This window comes from Rhinoraja longicauda, chromosome 19 (genome assembly GCF_053455715.1).
Source record: "Rhinoraja longicauda isolate Sanriku21f chromosome 19, sRhiLon1.1, whole genome shotgun sequence".
Lineage (NCBI taxonomy): Eukaryota > Metazoa > Chordata > Chondrichthyes > Rajiformes > Arhynchobatidae > Rhinoraja > Rhinoraja longicauda.
Window position 1 is genome coordinate 2,919,840 of NC_135971.1, and position 22,652 is coordinate 2,942,491.

At 51.7% G+C, this 22,652-nt stretch overlaps 2 protein-coding genes across 2 annotated transcripts in view; both read right to left on the minus strand.

Moving 5' to 3' along the window:
* LOC144603008 (zinc-binding protein A33-like) overlaps positions 1-22,652 on the minus strand; it is an 852,507-nt gene that overhangs the window by 185,598 nt on the left and 644,257 nt on the right.
* Positions 10,726-22,652, minus strand: part of atf6b (activating transcription factor 6 beta) — a 45,087-nt gene continuing 33,160 nt past the window's right edge. The window contains exons 10-13 of the mRNA XM_078415622.1: positions 20,504-20,571; positions 17,646-17,757; positions 14,367-14,451; positions 10,726-12,519 (exon numbers count right to left, since the gene is read on the minus strand). Coding sequence (XP_078271748.1) covers positions 12,278-12,519; positions 14,367-14,451; positions 17,646-17,757; positions 20,504-20,571 — 507 coding nt within the window. The 3' untranslated portion in view covers positions 10,726-12,277. The remainder of the gene's footprint in view (positions 12,520-14,366; positions 14,452-17,645; positions 17,758-20,503; positions 20,572-22,652) is intronic.

Sequence of the window (22,652 nt, forward strand, 5' to 3'; positions counted from 1 at the left end):
CCATACGATGCAATAATTTAATTAATTTAAACAACAGCAAGCCAACAAAACAATTGTAACAGTTTTAGACAGAATAAAGTGCAGGTAGATCTATGCGTTGTGACCATCCGGCTCAGCAGGACCGGTTCATAGCAGCTATGGCCCTGGGGATGAAGCTGTTCCTGAGTCTGGAGGTGCGGGCGTAGAAGGCCTTGTATCGTCTGCCCGATGGTGGAGGTCCCCAACAGACTGTTGCAGGGGTGTGAGGAGTCTTTGTGGATGCTGGTGGCTTTTCTGAGGCATCGTGTGTTGTCGATGTCGATGCCCTCCAAGTCTGGTAGCTGTGTTCCGATGGCCCTCTCAGCTCTATGGACTACCCGCTGTAGAGCTTTCCTCTCTGCCTCCGTGCAGCTGAGGTACCACACAGGGATGCCGTGCGTTAGGATGCTCGGTTATGGTGCAGCGGTAGAAGGTCGTCAGCAGCTGTTGGGGGAGACCAGACTTCTTCAGTGTTCTCAGGTAGAACAGTCGTTACTGTGCCTTCTTGACCAGCGCAGCGGTGTTATTGGACCATGTTAGGTCCTCCGAATACCAAGCCTTTACCTCTAGTTTAGATTCGTACAGTCACAGAGTGATACAGTGTGGAAACAGGCCCTTCGGCCCAACTCGCCCACACCGGCCAACATGTCCCATCTACACTAGTCCCACCTGCCCGCGTTTGGCCCATATCCCTCCAAACCTGTCCTATCCATGTACACTAATCAGAGGAAAGACGTTCTTGCCATAGAGGGAGTACAGAGAAGGTTCACCAGATTGATCCCTGGGATGGCAGGACTTTCATATGAAGAAAGACTGGATAGACTCGGCTTGTACTCGCTGGAATTTAGATGACTGAGGGGGGATCTTATAGAAACATATAAAATTCTTAAGGGGTTGGAGAGGCTAGATGCGGGAAGATTGTTCCCGATGTTGGGGAAGTCCAGAACAAGGGGTCACAGTTTAAGGATAAGGGGGAAGTCTTTTAGGACCGAGATGAGAAAGTTTTTTTTCACACAGAGAGTGGTGAATCTGTGGAATTCTCTGTCACAGAAGGTAGTTGAGGCCAGTTCATTGGCTATATTTAAGAGGGAGTTAGATGTGGCCCTTGTGGCTAAAGGGAACAGGGGGTATGGAGAGAAGGCAGGTACGGGATACTGAGTTGGATGATCAGCCATGATCATATTGAATGGCGGTGCGTACAGGCTCGAAGGGCCGAATGGCCTACTCCTGCACCTATTTTCTATGTTTCTATGTTTCTATGTTGGTGTACGCCAAACATAGACACAAAATGCTGGAGTAATTAGTGTATAAATTCATGAGTGGAATAGATCGGGTGGATGCACAGAGTCTCTTGCCCGGAGTAGGGGAATCGAGAACTAGAGGGCATAGGTTTAAGATGAGGGGGTAAAGATTTAATAGGAACCCGAGGGGCGACTTTTTCCACACAAAAAAAGTGATGAGTGTATGAAACGAGATAGAAAATTGTTGCAGGAGGAGGCCATTCGGCCCTTTGAGACAGCACCGCCATTCAATGTGATCATGGCTGATCATTCTCAATCAGTACCCCGTTCCTGCCTTCTCCCCATACCCCCTGACTCCGTTATCCTTAAGAGCTCTATCTAGCTCTCTCTTGAATGTATTCGGAGAATTGGCCTCCACTGCCTTCTGAGGCAGAGAATTCCACAGATTCACAACTCTCTGACTGGAGAACTAGGGGTTAACAGGGATAGATCGGCCATGATTGAATGGTGGAGTAGCCTTGATGGACTGAATTGCCTAATTCTGCTCTTATCCCTTAGGAACCCGAAACGTCACCTATCCATGTTCTCCACAGATGCTGCCTGACCCGCTGAGTTACTCCAGCACTCTGTGAAACGTCACCTATCCATGTTCTCCACAGATGCTGCCTGACCCGCTGAGTTACTCCAGCACTCTGTGTCTGCGTCTTTAAGTCATCAACGACAGCTTGGTAGAGTGATGTACTGTCCCTGAGTGGCCCTGAGCTGTGGTTACCCACAGCGTCGCACGTTGCATCCAAAAATCCACTCTTGAAAGAGCAGGAACATTTTCAGAAGACAAGCAGATGCCTTGGCAGGACTGAGAGGGGGGCTTTAAACAGAGAAGCAGCTTTGGTTGGCGTGCTGCCAAGGGGCACGTTGACATGGGTAGGAGCCTCAGCTGGGAATGCCCGGAATCAATCCGACAAAGGGCACAGTTGTAATCACTCTGGGTTCAGCTGGAGACCGCATTACCCTGGGGCAGTGATGCAGAGTCTCGGAACCACACACCATGTCCTGATGTGTGTAGACCACTGTAACTGGCACTCACGTTGCCCTAAACCTGGGCATGCTGTCTCAGTGAGAGAAACATAGAAAATAGGTGCAGGAGTAGGCCATTCGGCCCTTCGAGCCTGTACGCACCGCCATTCAAAATGATCATGGCTGATCATCCAATTCAGTATCCTGTACCTGCCTTCTCTCCATACCCCCTGATCCCTTTAGCCACAAGGGCCACATCTAACTCCCTCTTAAATATAGCCAATGAACCGGCCTCAACTACCTTCTGTGGCAGAGAATTCCACAGATTCACCACTCTCTGTGTGAAAAAATGATTTCTCATCTCGGTCCTAAAAGACTTCCCCCTTATCCTTAAGCTGTGACCCCTGGTTCTGTACTTCCCCAACATCGGGAACAATCTTCCCGCATCTAGCCTCTCCAACCCCCTAAGAATTTTATATGTTTCTATAAGATCCCCCCCTCAGTCTTCTAAATTCCAGCGAGTACAAGCCCAGTCTATCCAGTCTTTCCTCATATGAAAGTCACATTTAAGAGGGAGTTAGATGTGGCCCTTGTGGCTAAAGGGATCAGGGGGTATGGAGAGAAGGCAGGTACGGGATACTGAGTTGGATGATCAGCCATGATCATATTGAATGGCGGTGCGTACAGGCTCGAAGGGCCAAATGGCCGACTCCTGCACCTATTTTCAATGTCGCACTATCCTACACACACTAGGGACAATTCACAATTTACCAAAGCCAATGATCCTACACACATGTACGTCTTTGGAGTGTGGCACCCGGAGAAAGCCCACGTGGTCACGGGGAGAACGTGCAGACTCCGTACAGACATCGCCCATATTCAGGATGGAACCCGGCCCTCCGGCGCTGTGAGGCATCAGCTCCACCCGCTGCCCCACCGTTCTCTCCCCGACGCCAGAGGAACCTTGCGGATCCTGCAGCGCCCCGGGAGAGAAGGAATGGGTGACGTTTCTTCAGGCCGAACCAGGGTCTCCACCCTAAACGTCACCCAAGTCAAGTTTATCTGTCACGTCCACACACACGATGTGCAGTGAAATGAAAGTGGCAATGCCTGCGGATTGTGCACAAAAAAGAATTACAGTCAATAGACAATAGACAATAGGTGCAGGAGGAGGCCATTCAGCCCTTCGAGCCTGTACGCACCGCCATTCAATGCGATCATGGCTGATCACTCTCAATCAGTACCCCGTTCCTGCCTTCTCCCCATACCCCCTCACTCCGCTATCCTTAAGAGCTCTATCCAGCTCTCTCTTGAAAGCATCCAACGAACTGGCCTCCACTGCCTTCTGAAGCAGAGAATTCCACACCTTCACCACTCTCTGACTGAAAAAGTTCTTCCTCATCTCCGTTCTAAATGGCCGACCCCTTATTCTTAAACTGCGGCCCCTTGTTCTGGACTCCCCCAACATTGGGAACATCTTTCACGGCATATAAATAAAGTTAATAAAGTTACTATAGAGTAGACCAAAATTTAGTCTCTGGAGTTATAAAAGTTGACAGTCCTGACGGCGTGTGGGAAGAAACCCCGTCTCATCCTCTCTGTTTTGACAGCGGAGGCGTTTGCCTGATCGTAGCAGCTGGAACAGTCCGTTACTGGGGTGGCAGGGGTCCCCCATGATCTTCCTTGCTCTGGATCTGCACCTCCTGATGTATAGGTCCTGCAGGGGGACGAGTGTAGTTCCCATGGTGCGTTCTGCCGAACGCACTACTCTCTGCAGGGCCATCCTGTCCTGGGCTGAGCTGTTCCCAAACCAGACTGTGATGTTGCCGGGCACGATGCTCTCTACAGCCCCAGAATAGAAGCAATGAAGGATCCTCAGAGACACTCTGAGTTTCCTCAGCTGTCTGAGGTGGTAAACGCGCTGCTTTGCCTTACCCACCAGTGCGGCAATGTGTGTTGTCCATGTCAGATCCTCTGTGATGTGGACTCCCAGTGAAGAAAGCCAATGCAATGTTGGCCTTCATAACAAGAGGAGTTGAGTATAGGAGCAAAGAGGTCCTTCTACAGTTGTACAGGGCCCTAGTGAGACCGCACCTGGAGTACTGTGTGCAGTTTTGGTCTCCAAATTCGAGGAAGGATATTCTTGCTATTGAGGGCGTGCAGCGTAGGTTTACCAGGTTAATTCCCGGAATGGCGGGACTGTCATATGTTGAAAGACTGGAGCGACTAGGCTTGTATACACTGGAATTTAGAAGGATGAGAGGGGATCTTATCGAAACGTATAAGATTATTAAGGGGTTGGACACGTTAGAGGCAGGAAACATGTTCCCAATGTTGGGGGGAGTCCAGAACCAGGGGCCACACACAGTTTAAGAATAAGAGGTCGGCCATTTAGAACGGAGATGAGGAAAAACTTTTTTAGTCAGAGTTGTGAATCTGTGGAATTCTCTGCCTCAGAAGGCAGTGGAGGCCAATTCTCTGAATACATTCAAGAGAGAGCTGGATAGAGCTCTTAAGGATAGGGGGTATGGGGAGAAGGCAGGAACGGGGTACTGATTGAGAATGATCAGCCATGATCACATTGAATGGCGGTGCATACAAGCTCGAAGGGCCGAATGGCCTCCTCCTGCACCTATTGTCTATTGTATTTAAAGCTGCTCACCCTATCCACAGTAGACCCATTTATCTCCAGTGGCCTGTGCGTCCTTGGATGTTGAGCCCTTCTAAAGTCCACAATCGGCTCCTTAGTTTTGTTGACATTCAAGAGGAGGCTGTTGTCCTGACACCAGGGTAGGGTAGGCCTTCTCATCGTTGTCGGAGATCAGGCCCACCACCACAGTTCCTTCTCTCCACAGATGCTGCCTGACCCGCTGAGTTACTCCAGCACTCTGTGTCTACCTTCGATTTCAACCAGCATCTGCAGTTTTTTTCCTTCTCGTCTCGTAACACCTGCAGTTCTCTCCCCCCCGACCCCCCCTTCTACCCCCCCTCTCCCTCCCCACACCCCCTTTCTACCTCCCCCCACCCCCCCTTCTACCTCCCCCCACTACCTCCCCACACCCCCCTTCTACCTCTGCCCTTCTACCCCCCCTTCTACCTCCCCACCCCCCCCTCCATCTCTCCGCCCTCCCTCCTCCCCCTCTACCTCCCTCCCTCCCCATCTCCCCCCCTCTACCTCCCCCCACCCCCCCCCTCCCCTTCTACCTCCCCACACCCCCCCTAACACAGATACCGACCACGTTCCCTTTCAGACGGGGCGAGGCGAGGTGAGGATCGAGAAGTCAGCTGATTTCTCCCACATTTTTATTACAAAACAGCATTGCAATCCAGGGCAACAAAAACAAAATTACTGCAGATAAAAATAAACCCCAACAGAACATATGGACGCTGGCTCAGACAGACAGACTCTCTGTCACACACACACACACACATACACACACACACACTTAATCCCACCACCCTTCCCATTCCCAATATCCAGTTAGACACAGAAAGCCGGAGTAACTCAGCAGGTCGGGCGGAATCTCTGGAGAGAAGGAATGGGTGACGTATCGGGTCCAGAACAAGGGGTCACACAGTTTGAGGAAAGACGTTCTTGCCTTAGAGGGAGTACAGAGAAGGTTCACCAGATTGATCCCTGGGATGGCGGGACTTGCATATGAGGAAAGACGATAGACTGGGCTTGTACTCGCTGGGATTTAGAAGATTGAGGGGGGATCTTATAGAAACTTACAAAATTCTTAAGGGGTTGGACAGGCTAGATGCGGGAAGATTGTTCCTGATGTTGGGGAAGTCCAGAACAAGGGGCCACACGGTTTAAGGATAAGGGGGAAGTCTTTTAGGACCGTTTTTTTCACACAGAGAGTGGTGAATCTGTGGAATTCTCTGCCGCAGAAGGTAGTTGAGGCCAGTTTGTTGGCTATATTTAAGAGGGAGTTAGATGTGGCCCTTGTGGCTAAAGGGATCAGGGGGTATGGAGAGAAGGCAGGTACGGGATACTGAGTTGGATGATCAGCCATGATCATGTTGAATGGCGGTGCGTACAGGCTCGAAGGGCCGAATGGCCTACTCCTGCACCTGTTGTCTATGTTTCTATGAACCAGCGTTCTTGCCACCTGCAGCTCACAAATGCCCACCCATGGAAACTTACTACTGTAGGGAGTAACTGTAGATGCTGGTTTATATCAACGATAGACACAAAGGGACATTATCCAGCACTAAACATTATTCACCTGCTTCTCTTTATCATGTATCTGCCCACTGTGGACAGCCTGATTGTGATCATGTATGGTCTTCCCACCGACTTGTCAGCACGCAACAAAAGCTATTCACTGTACCTCGCTCGGTTCACAATAGACAATAGGGCCGAATGGCCTGCTCCTGCACCTTCGAGCCTGTACGCACCGCCATTCCATGTGATCATGGCTGATCATTCTCAATCAGTACCCCGTTCCTGCCTTCTCCCCATACCCCCTCACTCCGCTATCCTTAAGAGCTCTATCCAGCTCTCTCTTGAATGCATTCAGAGAATTGGCCTCCACTGCCCTCTGAGGCAGAGAATTCCACAGATTCACAACTCTCTGACTGAAAACGTTTTTCCTCATCTCCGTTCTAAATGGCCGACCCCTTATTCTTAAACTGTGTGCGGCCCCTGGTTCTGGACTCCCCCCAACATTGGGAACACGTGACAATAAACTAATCTCAAAGTGCTGGAGAAACTCAGCGGGTCAGGCAGCGTTTCTGGAGAATAAGGATGGGTGACTTTTTGGGTCGCAACCCTTTTTCCAGACACGTTCCCTCTCTCCAGAGATGCTGCCTGTCCCGCTGAGTTACTCCAGCACTTTGTGTCTTTCTTCGGTATAAACCAGCATCTGCAGTTCCTGCCCACACATAGGTTTACTAGGTTAATTCCCGGAATGGCGGGACTGTCGTATGTTGAAAGACTGGAGCGACTAGGCTTGTATACACTGGAATTTAGAAGGATGAGAGGGGATCTTATCGAAACGTACAAGATTATTAAGGGGTTGGACACGTTAGAGGCAGGAAACATGTTCCCAATGTTGGGGGAGTCCAGAACCAGGGGCCACAGTTTAAGAATAAGGGGTAGGCCATTTAGAACGGAGATGAGGAAAAACTTTTTCAGTCAGAGAGTTGTGAATCTGTGGAATTCTCTGCCTCAGAGGGCAGTGGAGGCCAATTCTCTGAATGCATTCAAGAGAGAGCTGGATAGAGCTCTTAAGGATAGCGGAGTCAGGGGGTATGGGGAGAAGGCAGGAACGGGGTACTGATTGAGAATGATCAGCCATGATCACATTGAATGGCGGTGCGTACAGGCTCGAAGGGCCGAATAGCCTCCTCCTGCACCTATTGTCCATATTAAAAGCAACAATGGCCATGGCTTTTCATTCTTCACCACCCAGGGGGCTACAAGATGTCAAGGAAGTGTGGAATGGCAGCTAGAGTCCCAGTTATCAACGTGACTGTGCCTTTGTGCACTGTTCCCCCCCCTCAACCTATTCCACCAGTATTCACTGGAGTTTAGAAGGACGAGAGGGGATCTTATAGAGACGTATAAAATCATGAAAGGACTGGACAGGCTAGATGCAGGAAACATGTTCCCAATGTCGGGGTGAGTCCAGAACCAGGGGCCACACACAGTCCAAGAATAAAGGGGAGGCCGTTTAAAACTGAGGCGAGAAGGAACTTTTTCACCCAGAGAGTTGAGAATGTGTGGAATTCTCTGCCACAGAGGGCAGTGGAGGTCAAATCACTGGATGGATTTAAGAGAGAGTTAGATAGAGCTCTAGGGGGGGCTAGTGGAATCGCGGGATATGGGGAGAAGGCAGGCACGGGTTACTGATTGTGGACGATCGGCCGTGATCACAATGAATGGCGATGCGTACAGGCTCGAAGGGCCGAATGGCCTCCTCCTGCACCTATTGTCTATGTTTCTATGAGAAACGCCTCAACAATAGTACAGTTCCAAACTCAATACTGAATCTCAACAGCAAACTCTCAGAAATAGGATCAAAAGGGGGTGAAATAAGTCCTGTATAGAAAGGGCAAAGTTGGTTGAAGTGCATTAATAAAACCTCTTCAATATTATCTCCACGGTTGGGTGGAGACCTCTGGTGCCACCTGCACCATCGTTCAGTACCCCACCCACATCTTCAGAAAGAACAATCATTGGATTGAGCCTAGTCCAGACTTCAGTATCGTGAGCAAGGCTGGGCCCCATATCTGAGGATGTTCTGGCTGTGGACAGGGTCTGGAAGGGGGGTTTACAACAACGATCCCAGGAACGAGTGGGTTAGCATATGATGAGGGTTTGTGGGCACTGGGCCTGTACTCGCTGGGGGTTAGAAGGTTGAGGGGGGACCTTGTTGAAACTTACAGGATAATGAAAGGCACAGATAGAGTGGATGTGGAGAGGATGTTCCCAGTGGTGGGAGAGTCTAGGATCAGAGGGCACAGCCTCAGAATTAAAGGGCGCTCTTTCAGAAAGGAGGTGAGGAGGAAGTTCTTTAGTCAGAGGGTGGTTAGTCTGTGGAACTCGTTGCCACAGAGGGCTGTGGAGGCCACAAGTCAGTGGATATATCTAAGGCAGAGATAGACATATTCTTGATTAGAACGGGTGTCAAGGGGAGAAGGGAGATCAGCCATGATTGAATGGCGGATTGGACTCGATGGGCCGAGCGGCCTAACTTATAACATGTGAAAGCCCAATACCAGAGGGAGGAAGGGCAAGACTTTGTGTTTGACTAACGGCCCAGTGTGTGGACTTGGCCTCTGGGTACTCAGACAGGGCACCTCCATCTGACTGTCGTATGTTGAAAGACTGGAGCGACTAGGCTTGTATACACTGGAATTTAGAAGGATGAGAGGGGATCTTATCGAAACGTATAAGATTATTAAGGGGTTGGACACGTTAGAGGCAGGAAACATGTTCCCAATGTTGGGGGAGTCCAGAACCAGAGGCCACACACACAGTTTAAGAATAAGGGGTCGGCCATTTGGAACTGAGATGAGGAAAAACCTTTTCAGTCAGAAAGTTGTGAATCTGTGGAATTCTCTGCCTCAGAGGGCAGTGGAGGCCAATTCTCTTAATGCATTCAAGAGAGCTGGATAGAGCTCTTAAGGATAGCGGAGTCAGGGGGTATGGGGAGAAGGCAGGAACGGGGTACTGATTGAGAATGATCAGCCATGATCACATTGAATGGTGGTGCGTACAGGCTCGAAGGGCCGAATGGCCTCCTCCTGCACATATTGTCTATTGTCTATTGAATGGCGGTGCTGGCCTGAAGGGCCAAATGGCCTCCTCCTGCACATATTGTCTATTGTCTATTGAATGGCGGTGCTGGCTTGAAGGGCCAAATGGCCTCCTCCTGCACGTATTGTCTATTGACCATCACCGATGCTTTCAGTTGGGTTCCCAAAGGATGGTGAGAAACTAAGTCAACACAAAAGGCCGTGAAGCACGATTAACTTGCCCTCCCATTCACTCAGCAGCCCGAGGTGCAGCAGTGAGCTTGGAGGGGCCCGTTGCTTTGCTAACTGGAAGACAGCGAGCCGTGAAAGGCACCAAACGCCGGAGACACTCCGCGGGTCAGGCAGCGCCTCCGGAGATAAGGAAACAGGTGAAGTTTCTGGTCGAGGCCCTTCGTCAGACCTGACCACAACACTCTACACAAAGAAACGTGGATAGATAATAAATTACACATTTAAAAAAAGAGGGAATCACAATTGTAAGCTTATATACACACACGCACGCACGCCAGTTATCTACTACCACACTTGCATCTTGCTCGCGGACTATCCTATTTCGGTGAAACGTAGATAATAGGTGCAGGAGGAGGCCGTTTGGCCCTTCGAGCTCAGGTGACGTAGGTAGTAGGCATGTGTCGGTACCGGCTCCAACACACAGTGATGCTCCTCGTATCCCCACAGCCGCCCAGCGGATGTCGGCCGATCCTGCCTTTCCGTGACGTCCACTGCAAATGCTTCAGGCTGCAGCAGGTCCAAGGCCCAGCCCGCTGGCTACACTGGGCCCTGTCAGGGAAGGGCAGTTCCTTGATTCCCACTGCCCATCGCTGACGGCTGGTTCATCGAGGCTCCCTCGGCCCACAATTAACGACGAAGCCCAACGTTAAACAAAGACAGCCAGCGAAAACACAAGCCCCCGCGAAATGGCCCACGGACAAGCAGGGAACCGAACACGCAGATAGACACAGAGTGCTGGAGTAACGCAGCGGGTCAGGCAGCATCTGTGGGGAACATGGATAGGTGACGTTTCACAGAGTGCTGGAGTAACTCAGCGGGTCAGGCAGCATCTGTGGGGAACATGGATAGGTGACGTTTCACAGAGTGCTGGAGTAACTCAGCGGGTCAGGCAGCATCTGTGGAGAGAAGGAATGGGTGACGTTTCAGGTGTCTCGAAGGGTCACCTATCCATGTTCTCCACAGATGCTGCCTGACCCGCTGAGTTACTCCAGCACTCTGTGAAACGTCACCTATTCCTTCTCTCCACAGATGCTGCCTGACCCGGGTTAGGGTTAGGGTCAGGGTCAGGGTTAGGGTCAGGGTGCAGTCCCATGGAACTGTTCACATCCCCACACCCCACCAGCACACCCCAGCAGAATATTTAAGGGCCGCTCAGAGCAGAAAGTCAATTGTCCAGTCAGTGGTGAGAACATTGCCTGAATTTGGTGCCAGCCCCTTGGAATGTGTGTCTCAGCGCCCACTGAGGTTTGTCTGCAGGGCAGGGCTTCAGACGACGGGCGTCTAGACGGCTGGGATGGAATGCCCGTCATGCCCTTGCTTCCTGGTCTAGACGGCTGGGAGGAATGTCCGTCGTGCCCTTGCTTCCTGGTCTAGACGGCTGGGAGGGAATGCCCGTCATGCCCTTGCTTCACCGTCTAGACAGCTGGGAATGCCCGTCATGCCCTTGCTTCCTGGTCTAGACGGCTGGGAGGAATGCCCGTCTAGCCCTTGCTTCCTGGTCTAGACAGCTGGGAATGCCCGTTGTGCTCTGCTTCCTGGTCTAGACAGCTGGGAATGCCCGTCTTGCCCTTGCTTCCTGGTCTAGACAGCTGGGAATGCCCGTTGTGCTCTGCTTCCTGGTCTAGACAGCTGGGAATGCCCGTCTAGCCCTTGCTTCCTGGTCTAGACGGCTGGGAGGAATGCCCCTCTTGCCCTTGCTTCACCGTCTAGACAGCTGGGAATGCCCGTCATGCCCTTGCTTCCTGGTCTAGACGGCTGGGTGGAATGCCCGTAGTGCCCTTGATTCCTGGTCTAGACGGCTGGGAATGCCCGTCTTGCCCTTGCTTCACCGTCTAGACAGCTGGGAATGCCCGTTGTGCTCTGCTTCCTGGTCTAGACAGCTGGGAATGCCCATCGTGCCCTTGCTTCCGGGTCTAGACGGCTGGGAATGCCCGTCATGCCCTTGCTTCCTGGTCTAGACGGCTGGGAGGAATGCCCGTCTAGCCCTTGCTTCCTGGTCTAGACGGCTGGGAGGAATGCCCGTCTAGCCCTTGCTTCCTGGTCTAGACGGCTGGGAAGGGGAGGGGAGAGGGAGAGAGGGAATTTGGAAGGATGAGAGGGGATCTTATCGAAACGTATAAGATTATTAAGGGGTTGGACACGTTAGAGGCAGGAAACATGTTCCCAATGTCGGGGGAGTCCAGAACCAGGGGCCACACAGTTTAAGAATAAGGGGTCGGCCATTTAGAACGGAGATGAGGAAAAACCTTTTCAGTTGTGAATCTGTGGAATTCTCTGCCTCAGAGGGCAGTGGAGCCCAATTCTCTGAATGCATTCAAGAGAGAGCTAGATAGAGCTCTTAAGGATAGCGGAGTCATGGGGTATGGGGAGAGGGCAGGAACGGGGTACTGATTGAGAACGGTCAGCCGCGATCACGTTGAATGGCGGTGCGTACCGGCTCGAAGGGCCGAATGGCCTCCTCCTTCTCCTATTGTCTATTGTCTGTTGTCTAACCCCTGATGCTACACCCCACCTCCGGCCGAGAGGTACAGGGGGTCCTGGGCAGCGGGTGCGGAGACGGTGTGGGGGCCAGGCGGTCTGCTGGCACTGCTGTGGGGGTGGAAGGAGCTGGTCCTGTTGTCCTGGGGGTGACGTAGAGACGGTGGCACCGAGGAGCTCTTGATCTGGATGATCCTGGTGTCCATCACCTCACAGTCGATCTGCATCATTACCTCGTACCCCCTCGTGCTGTTGTACAGGCTCTCTGCAGGGGGAGGGGTGGGTGGGGGGGGAACACACACAGCCGTGAGCACGTCAACCCCACTCACTCACTCCCCCCTGCCTCACGCTGCCCGCCCCACCACTGACCAAACAGCCCAGGCAGCATCTGTGGAGAACACGGACAAGTGACGTTTCACAGAGTGCTGGAGTAACTCAGCGGGACAGGCAGCATCTCTGGAGAACCTCTGCAGGGTGACTTGGACAGGTTGTGTGAGTGGGCGGATGCATGGCAGATGCAGTTTAATGTGGATAAGTGTGAGGTTATCCACTGGTGGTAAGAACAGGAAGGCAGAGTATTATCTGAATGGTGTCAAGTTAGGAAAAGGGGACGTACAACGTGATCTGGGTGTCCTAGTGCATCAGTCACTGAAAGGAAGCATGCAGGTACAGCAGGCAGTGAAGAAAGCCAATGGAATGTTGGCCTTCATAACAAGAGGAGTTGAGTATAGGAGCAAAGAGGTCCTTCTGCAGTTGTACAGGGCCCTGGTGAGACCACACCTGGAGAACTGTGTGCAGTTTTGGTCTCCAAATTTGAGGAAGGATATTCTTGCTATTGAGGGCATGCAGCGTAGGCTTACTAGGTTAATTCCCGGAATGGCGGGACTGTCATATGTTGAAAGACTGGAGCGACTAGGCTTGTATACACTGGAATTTAGAAGGATGAGAGGGGATCTTATCGAAACGTATAAGATTATTAAGGGTTTGGACATGTTAGAGGCAGGAAACATGTTCCCAATGTTGGGGGAGTCCAGAACAAGGGGCCACACAGTTTAAGAATAAGGGGTCGGCCATTTAGAACGGAGATGAGGAAAAACTTTTTTAGTCAGAGAGTTGTGAATCTGTGGAATTCTCTGCCTCAGAAGGGAGTGGAGGCCAATTCTCTGAATGCATTCAAGAGAGAGTTAGATAGAGCTCTTAAGGATAGCGGAGTCAGGGGGTATGGGGAGAAGGCAGGAACGGGGTACTGATTGAGAATGATCAGCCATGATCATATTGAATGGCGGTGCGCACAGGCTCGAAGGGCCGAATGGCCTCCTCCTGCACCTATTGTCCATTGTCAAACGCGCGCCCATTGGACCGACATCAAAATACAGATGATCGAAAGTTTAGAATTCTTAGGAATGAAATCGCCCACCCACACCAACCTCTACAGATGTGCCGTAGAAAGCATCTTGTCGGGATGCATCACAGTCGGGGTGCCAACTATCTCACTGCCAAATACGGGACAAGGTGACGTCACCGCCCCGCGCCCCACGTCACCTCGCCCAGCCAGCGGCCACGTGCTCCCGCTCCACCAATGGCGGCCGTCCAGGCCGGGAGGCGGGTTGCTACGCACCCTCCATTAGGTGGCGCCCGAGCCTTCAGACCTGGACTAAAATGTCGGAAACCTAGAGTGTCGGGGCCTACAGTGTCGGGGCCTACAGCGTCGGGGCCTACAGCGTCGGGGCCTACAGCGTCCGGGCCTACAGCGTCTGGGCCGATAAGGTCAGGGCCTACAGTGTCCGGGCCTACAGTGTTGGGGCCTACAGCGTCCGGGCCTACAGCGTCCGGGCCTACAGCGTCCGGGCCTACAGTGTCGGGGCCTACAGTGTCCGGGCCTACAGCGTCCGGGCCTACAGCGCCCCCAGGGCTTAATATGGGACAAGGGCAGTCCCGTACGGGACAAACCAATTTAGCCCAATTTACGGGATGTCTCGTCTAATACGGGACAGTTGGCAACCTGGGTCACAGCCTTGTTTGGGTAACAGATGCATCCACGTTGGTGGGCCAAAGGGCATACTTCCGTACCTTATCTCCAAAACTCAACTAAACCCCTGCACGTCCACTTACCATTGACGGGCATGGCTGGCATGACCAGGGACATCTTTGGCCTGTTGGTCTTGTTGTGGCTAATGGCTGGTAACAAGAGGTGGTCCTGCAGAGAACAAAGTACACAGGAAGCACAACGTCAGGCAGGTTTGCCAACAGCTCTGCCCAAGACCACGACTAATTGTAGATGTAGCCCAGTCCCCCACACACATCACACTCCCCACCATTGTAGATGGAGCCCAGCCCATCACACACAATAAACAATAGGTGCAGGAGGAGGCCATTCGGCCCTTCGAGCCTGTACGCACCGCCATTCAATGTGATCGTGGCTGATCATTCTCAATCAGTACCCCGTTCCTGCCTTCTCCCCATACCCCCTGACTCCGCTATCCTTAAGAGCTCTATCTAGCTCTCTCTTGAATGCATTCAGAGAATTGGCCTCCACTGCCTTCTGAGGCAGAGAATTCCACAGATTCACAACTGTCTGACTGAAAAGGTTTTTCCTCATCTCCGTTCTAAATGGCCTACCCCTTATTCTTAAGCTGTGTGACCCCTTGTTCTGGACTCCCCCAACATTGGGAACATGTTTCCTGCCTGTAACGTGTCCAACCTCTTAATAATCTTATACGTTTCGATAAGATCTCCTCTCATCCTTCTAAATTCCAGTGTATACAAGCCTAGCCGCTCCAGTCTTTCAACATATGACAGTCCCGCCATTCCGGGAACTAACCTAGTAAACCTACGCTGCACGCCCTCAATAGCAAGAATATCCTTCCTCAAATTTGGAGAACGAAACTGCACACAGTACTCCAGGTTCGGTCTCACTAGGGCCCTGTACAACTGCAGAAGGACCTCTTTGCTCCTATACTCAACTCCTCTTGTTATGAAGGCCAACATGCCATTGGCTTTCTTCACTGCCTGCTGTACCTGCATGCTTCCTTTCAGCGACTGATGCACTAGGACACCCAGATCTCGTTGTACGTCCCCTGTTCCTAACTTGACACCATTCAGATAATACTCTGCCTTCCTATTCTTACCTCACACTTTGATAACCTCACACTTATCCACATTAAACTGCATCTGCCGTGCATCCGCCCACTCACACAACCTGTCCAAGTCACCCTGCAACCTCATAGCATCTTCCTCACAGTTCACACTACCACCCAGCTTTGTATCATCTGCAAATTTGCTAATGGCACTTTTAATCCCTTCATCCATTGTCTGTGGAACTGATGCGCGACAATGCTGAGAACTATATTCTGCACTCTGTATCCTCCCCTTTGCTCTCTCTGCCTGTTGTATTTGAGTTTGAACTCATTGCATCTTAGTTTAGTTTACAGACACAGCATGGAAACAGGCCCTTCGGCCCATCGGGTCTGTGCCGACCAGCGATCACCCCGTACGCTCGCACTATGCTACACACGATGGACAATTTACAAGTCAGCTACAAGCCCGCACGCCTTTGGAGTGCGGGAAGAAACCGGAGCACACGGAGAAAACGGAAGTTCCGTACAAACTCCGTACAGACAGCGCCCGTAGTCAGGATGGACCCCGGGTCCCTGGTGCTGTGAGGCAGCAACTCTATGGCCGTGCTGTACCATAGAAACATAGAAAATAGGTGCAGGAGTAGGCCATTCGGCCCTTCGAGCCTGTACGCACCGCCATTCAATATGATCATGGCTGATCATCCAACTCAGTATCCCGTACCTGCCTTCTCTCCATACCCCCTGATCCCTTTAGCCACAAGGGCCACATCTAACTCCCTCTTAAATATAGCCAATGAACTGGCCTCAACTACCTTCTGTGGCAGAGAATTCCACAGATTCACCACTCTCTGTGTGAAAAAAAACGGTCCTAAAAGACTTCCCCCTTATCCTTAAACTGTGTGACCCCTTGTTCTGGACTCCCCCAACATCGGGAACAATCTTCCCGCATCTAGCCTGTCCGACCCCTTAAGAATTTTATATGTTTCAATAAGATCCCCCCTCAGTCTTCTAAATTCCAGCGAGTACAAGCCGAGTCTATCCAGTCTTTCTTCATATGAAAGTCCTGCCATCCCAGGGATCAATCTGGTGAACCTTCTCTGTACTCCCTCTATGGCAAGAATGTCTTTCCTCAGATTAGGAGACCAAAACGGTACACAATACTCCAGGTGCGGTCTCACCAATGCCCTGTACAACTGCAGCAGAACCTCCCTGCTCCTATACTCAAATCCCCTCGCCATGAATGCCAACATACCATTGGCTTTCTTCACTGCCTGCTGCACCTGCATGCCTACTTTCAATGACTGGTGCACCACGACACCCAAGTCTCGTTGCATCTCCCCTTTTCCTAATTGGCCAATTATGGTCAAGTCAAGTCAAGTCAATTTTATTTGTATAGCACATTTAAAAACAACCCACGTTGACCAAAGTGCTGTACATCTGTTTAGGTACTAAGGAAAAAATGAAACATACAGTAGCACACAGACATAACAACACATACATAAACAGTTCACAGCGCCTCCTCAATGAGCCTCAAACGCTAGGGAGTAGAAATAGGTTTTGAGCCTGGACTTAAAGGAGTGGATGGAGGGGGCAGTTCTGATGGGGAGAGGGATGCTGTTCCACAGTCTAGGAGCTGCAACCGCAAAAGCGTGGTCACCCCTGAGCTTAAGCCTAGACCGCGGGATAGTGAGTAGCCCCAAGTCGGCCGACCTGAGGGACCTGGAGATAGAGAGGTGGGTTAGAAGATTTTTGATGTGGGGGGGGGGGGGAATGTTCATTTAGGGATTTATACGTGAATAGGAGGAGCTTGAAGTTGATTCTGTACCGTACAGGGAGCCAGTGGAGAGAGGCCAGAATCGGGGTGATGTGGTCCCTTTTACGGGTACCCGTCAGGAGTCTCGCTGCGGCGTTTTGGACCAGTTGCAGGCGGGACAGGGATGATTGGCTGATCCCAGTGTATAGGGAGTTGCAGTAGTCTAGGCGGGAGGAAATGAAAGCGTGAACGATTTTTTCAGTGTCGTCGAATTGGAGGAAAGGTTTGATTTTAGCTCTGGTACGAAGTTGGAAGAAGCTGGCTGTTACCACAGCGTTGAATTGCTTGTCAAACTTTAATGCAGAGTCAAATATCACGGCGAGGTTTTTGACATGCAATGGTATATCAGATCTGCTGGGGTAGCGTGCAGACAAAGCTTTTCACTGTACCTGGCCCGGCACAGGTGGGCGATAAGTGAAGCTGAACGTTGTGGTGCGAATGGGCAACCTGACCCCCCCAACCCCCCCCACAGACTGAAGCAGCTCCACTGGCGATAGTTACCCTTCGGAACGAAACCACATAGAAGGTGTCCTCCCGCCTGTCGAATGCGTCCATGAAGTCTGCGTAACTCTGCTCTGGGCTCTGGTACACCTGAAGCTGGCTGGAGATTAACCTGTCCAAGCACAACAAGGAGACAGTCAGGCATTGCAACAGGGCTCACAGGTAAAGTGGTAGCAGGACAAACCGTGGGGAAAACCAGCACCTTGAACCTGGAGTTGCTGCGGCTTCACAATCTATCTACGTTAAAACTCCCCTTTGTTTGTTAGTCTGTGTGTTTGTTCCTGAGCTACAACCAAAACGCTGCACGATAGCGCGACAATTTAAGGCCCACAGTCGTCCCTTTGAAGGATGAGAGGGGATCTTATCGAAACGTATAAGATTATTAAGGGGTTGGACACGTTAGAGGCAGGAAACATGTTCCCAATGTTGGGGGAGTCCAGAACCAGGGGCCACGCAGTTTAAGAATAAGGGGTAGGCCATTTAGAACGGAGCTAATGGAAGAAGTTTCATCGAAATCAGTTATTCGCATTTTAAAGTTTAAATCTATCTCCGCGGGAGGGAGGGAGGGGATAAGGGTAGCGGAGGGAGGGAGGGAGGGAAGGAGGGAGGGGGAGGATAGACAATAGGTGCAGGAGGAGGCCATTCGACCCTTCGAGCCTGTACGCACCGCCATTCAATGTGATCGTGGCTGATCATTCTCAATCAGTACCCCGTTCCTGCCTTCTCCCCATACCCCCTGACTCCGCTATCCTTAAGAGCTCTATCCAGCTCTCTCTTGAATGCATTCAGAGAATTGGCCTCCGCTGCCTTCTGAGGCAGAGAATTCCACAGATTCACAACTCTCTGACTGAAAAGGTTTTTGCTCATCTCCGTTCTAAATGGCCGACCCCTTATTCTTAAACTGTGTGTGGCCCCTGGTTCTGGACTCCCCCAACACTGGGAACATGTTTCCTGCCTCTAGCGTGTCCAACCCGTTAATAATCTTGTACGTTTCAATAAGATCCCCTCTCATCTTTCCAAATTCCAGTGTATACATGCCGAGTCGCTCCAGTCTTTTAACATACGACAGTCCCGCCATTCCGGGAATTAACCTAGTAAACCTTCGCTGCACGCCCTCAATAGCAAGAATAACCTTCCTCAAATTTGGAGACCAAAACTGCACACAGTACTCCAGGTGCGGTCTCACTAGGGCCCTGTACAACTGCAGAAGGACCTCTTTGCTCCTATACTCAACTCCTCTTGTTATGAAGGCCAACATTCCATTGGCTTTCTTCACTGCCTGCTGTACCTGCATGCTTCCTTTCAGTGACTGATGCACTAGGACACCCAGATCACGTTGTACGTCCCCTTTTCCTAACCTGACACCATTCAGATAATACTCTGCCTTCCTGTTCTTACCACCAAAGTGGGGATAAGGGGGGGGTTGAGGTAGATGGTGTGGGGGGGTGTGGAAAGGAGGGTGGGAGGAGGGAGGAGGTCACAATGGGAACCCAACGTGTCCACGCCTGCGCAGTTGGGGCCCGTTGATCTAACACGTACGTAAGATGGCTGCCGCGTGCGCTCAAAGTTCGCTGGTAGTCCGCCGGGGCTTCTACCCGCTCAAAGCAACGGCTGTTGCCCTCGAGATCCCGCTGCAGGAGAGGTCTGCACCCAACGGGTCCACGGATAGTTCTGGAGGCCACAATGGCCGCCCGGGGCCGGGGTGAGTGGCTCCCTCTCCCCTTTCCGTCCACGCCCCCCGGGAGACTCCCGGCAGGCAATGGGTCCATGGGTCTTCAGTTGGGGGGAGGGTTGCCGGGCCTACAGGAGAGGCTTGGACCCCACGGGGGTTGCCGGGCCTGCAGGAGAGGCTTACACCCCACGGGGGTTGCCGGGCCTGCAGGAGAGCCTTGCACCCACAGAGGTTACCGGGCCTACAGGAGAGGCTTGGACCCCACTAGTGTTGCTGGGCCTGCAGGAGAGGCTTGGACCCACGGAAGATGCCGGGCCTACAGGAGAGGCTTGGACCCAACGGAAGATGCCGGGCCTACAGGAGAGGCTTGCACCCACAGAGGTTACCGGGCCTACAGGAGAGACTTGCACCCACGGGGGTTGCCGGGCCTACAGGAGAGGCTTGCACCCCACAGGGTTTGCCGGGCCTAAAGAAGAGGCTTGGACACCACAGGGGTTGCCGGGCCTACAGGAGAGGCTTGCACCCACGGGGGTTGCCGGGCCTACAGGAGAGGCTTCCACCAACGGGGGTTGCCGGGCCTGTAGGAGAGGCTTGTACCTACGGAGGTTGCCGGGCCTACAGGAGAGGCTTGCACCCCACGGGGGGGTTACCGGGCCTGCAGGAGAGGCTTGCACCCCATGGGGGTTGCCGGGCCTGCAGGAGAGGCTTGCACCTATGGAGGTTGCCGGGCCTACAGGAGAGGCTTGGACCCCACGGGGGTTTCCGGGCCTGCAGGAGAGGCTTGGACCCCACGGGGGTTGCCGGGCCTACAGGAGAGGCTTGGACCCAAATGTGTACTTTATTTGCTAAAGCTCCTTTTGGTTCAGTTTAGTTTGGTTTAGTTTGTGATACAGCGCGGAAACTGGCCCTTCGGCCCACCGGGACCACGCCGACCAGCGATCCCCGCACACACTAACACTATCCTACACACACTAGGGACAACGTTTACATTTACCCAGCCAATTAACCTACAAACCCGCACGTCTTTGGAGTGTGGGAGGAAACCGGAGCACCCGGAGAAAACCCACGCAGGTCACGGGGAGAACGTACAAACTCCGTACAGACGGCGCCCGTAGTCGGGATGGAACCCGGGTCTGTCAGGCAGCAGCTCTACCTGCTGCTCCACATGACGCATCACTGAGCTCACCTTGTGTTGGTGTCTGTGGACTGAACCGGGAGAAAGCGAGACAGGTTGACTTTCCTCTGCTGTGCCCGCTGTAAAAGACAACACAACTGTGATTAAGAAATGACACGTTCGATGGAGATCGGCCCTCTTCTCCGGGGAGGACAATCACTTTCAGAGTTCTGGTGAACAACTGTATCAAAGCGTGCAGATGCTGGTTTAAACCAAAGGTAGACACAAAATGCTGGAGTAACTCAGCGGGACAGGTAGCATCTCAGTAGATGACACAAAGCTGGGTGGCAGTGTGAACTGTGAGGATGCAGGCTGACCTGGCACCTGGAGGTCCTTCTGCAGTTGTACAGGGCCCTAGTGAGACCGCACCTGGAGTACTGTGTGCAGTTGTACAGGGCCCTAGTGAGACCGCACCTGGAGTACTGTGTGCAGTTGTACAGGGCCCTAGTGAGACCGCACCTGGAGTACTGTGTGCAGTTTTGGTCTCCAAATTTGAGGAAGGATATTCTTGCTATTGAGGGCGTGCAGCGTAGGTTTACTAGGTTAATTCCCGGAATGGCGGGACTGTCGTATGTCGAAAGACTGGAGCGACTCGGCTTGTATACACTGGAATTTAGAAGGATGAGAGGGGGTCTTATCGAAACGTATAAGATTATTAACGGGTTGGACACGTTAGAGGCAGGAAGCATGTTCCCAATGTTGGGGGAGTCCAGAACAAGGGGCCACACAGTTTAAGAATAAGGGGGTAGGCCATTTAGAACGGAGATGAGGAAAAACTTTTTCAGTCAGAGAGTTGTGAATCTGTGGAATTCTCTGCCTCAGAAGGCAGTGGAGGCCAATTCTCTGAATGCATTCAAGAGAGAGCTCGATAGAGCTCTTAAGGATAGCGGAGTCAGGGGGTATGGGGAGAAGGCAGGAACGGGGTACTGATTGAGAATGATCAGCCATGATCACATTGAATGGCGGTGCTGGCTCGAAGTCTGACATCAGTGGTGGGGAAGATGCTGGAGTCAATTATAAAAGACGAAATTGCTGAGCATTTTGATAGCAGTAACAGGATCATTCCGAGTCAGCATGGATTTACGAAGGGGAAATCATGCTTGACAAATCTACTGGAATTTTTTGAGGATGTAACTAGGAAAATTGACAGGGGAGAGTCAGTGGATGTGGTGTACCTCGACTTTCAGAAAGCCTTCGACAAGGTCCCACATAGGAGATTAGTGGGCAAAATTAGAGCACATGGTATTGGGGGTAGGGTACTGACATGGATAGAAAATTGGTTGACAGACAGAAAGCAAAGAGTGGGGATAAATGGGTCCCTTTCGGAATGGCAGGCAGTGACCAGTGGGGTACCGCAAGGTTCGGTGCTGGGACCCCAGATATTTACGATATACATTAATGACTTAGATAAAGGGATTAAAAGTACCATTAACAAATTTGCAGATGATACTAAGCTGGGGGGTAGTGTGAATTGTGTGGAAGATGCAATAAGGCTGCAGGGTGACTTGGACAGGTTGTGTGAGTGGGCGGATACATGGCAGATGCAGTTTAATGTAGATAAGTGTGAGGTTATTCAATTTGGAAGTAAGAATAGAAAGGCAGATTATTATCTGAATGGTGTCAAGTTAGGAAGAGGGGATGTTCAACGAGATCTGGGTGTCCTAGTGCATCAGTCACTGAAAGGAAGCATGCAGGTACAGCAGGCAGTGAAGAAAGCCAATGGAATGTTGGCCTTCATAACAAGAGGAGTTGAGTATAGGAGCAAAGAGGTCCTTCTACAGTTGTACCGGGCCCTGGTGAGACCACACCTGGAGTACTGTGTGCAGTTTTGGTCTCCAAATTTGAGGAAGGATATTCTTGCTATTGAGGGCGTGCAGCATAGGTTCACTAGGTTAATTCCCGGAATGGCGGGACTGTCGTATGTTGAAAGGCTGGAGCAATTAGGCTTGTATACACTGGAATTTAGAAGGATGAGGGGGGATCTTATTGAAACATATAAGATAATTAGGGGATTGGACACATTAGAGGCAGGAAACATGTTCCCAATGTTGGGGGAGTCCAGAACAAGGGGCCAGTTTAAGAATAAGGGGTAGGCCATTTAGAACGGAGATGAGGAAGAACTTTTTCAGTCAGAGAGTGGTGAAGGTGTGGAATTCTCTGC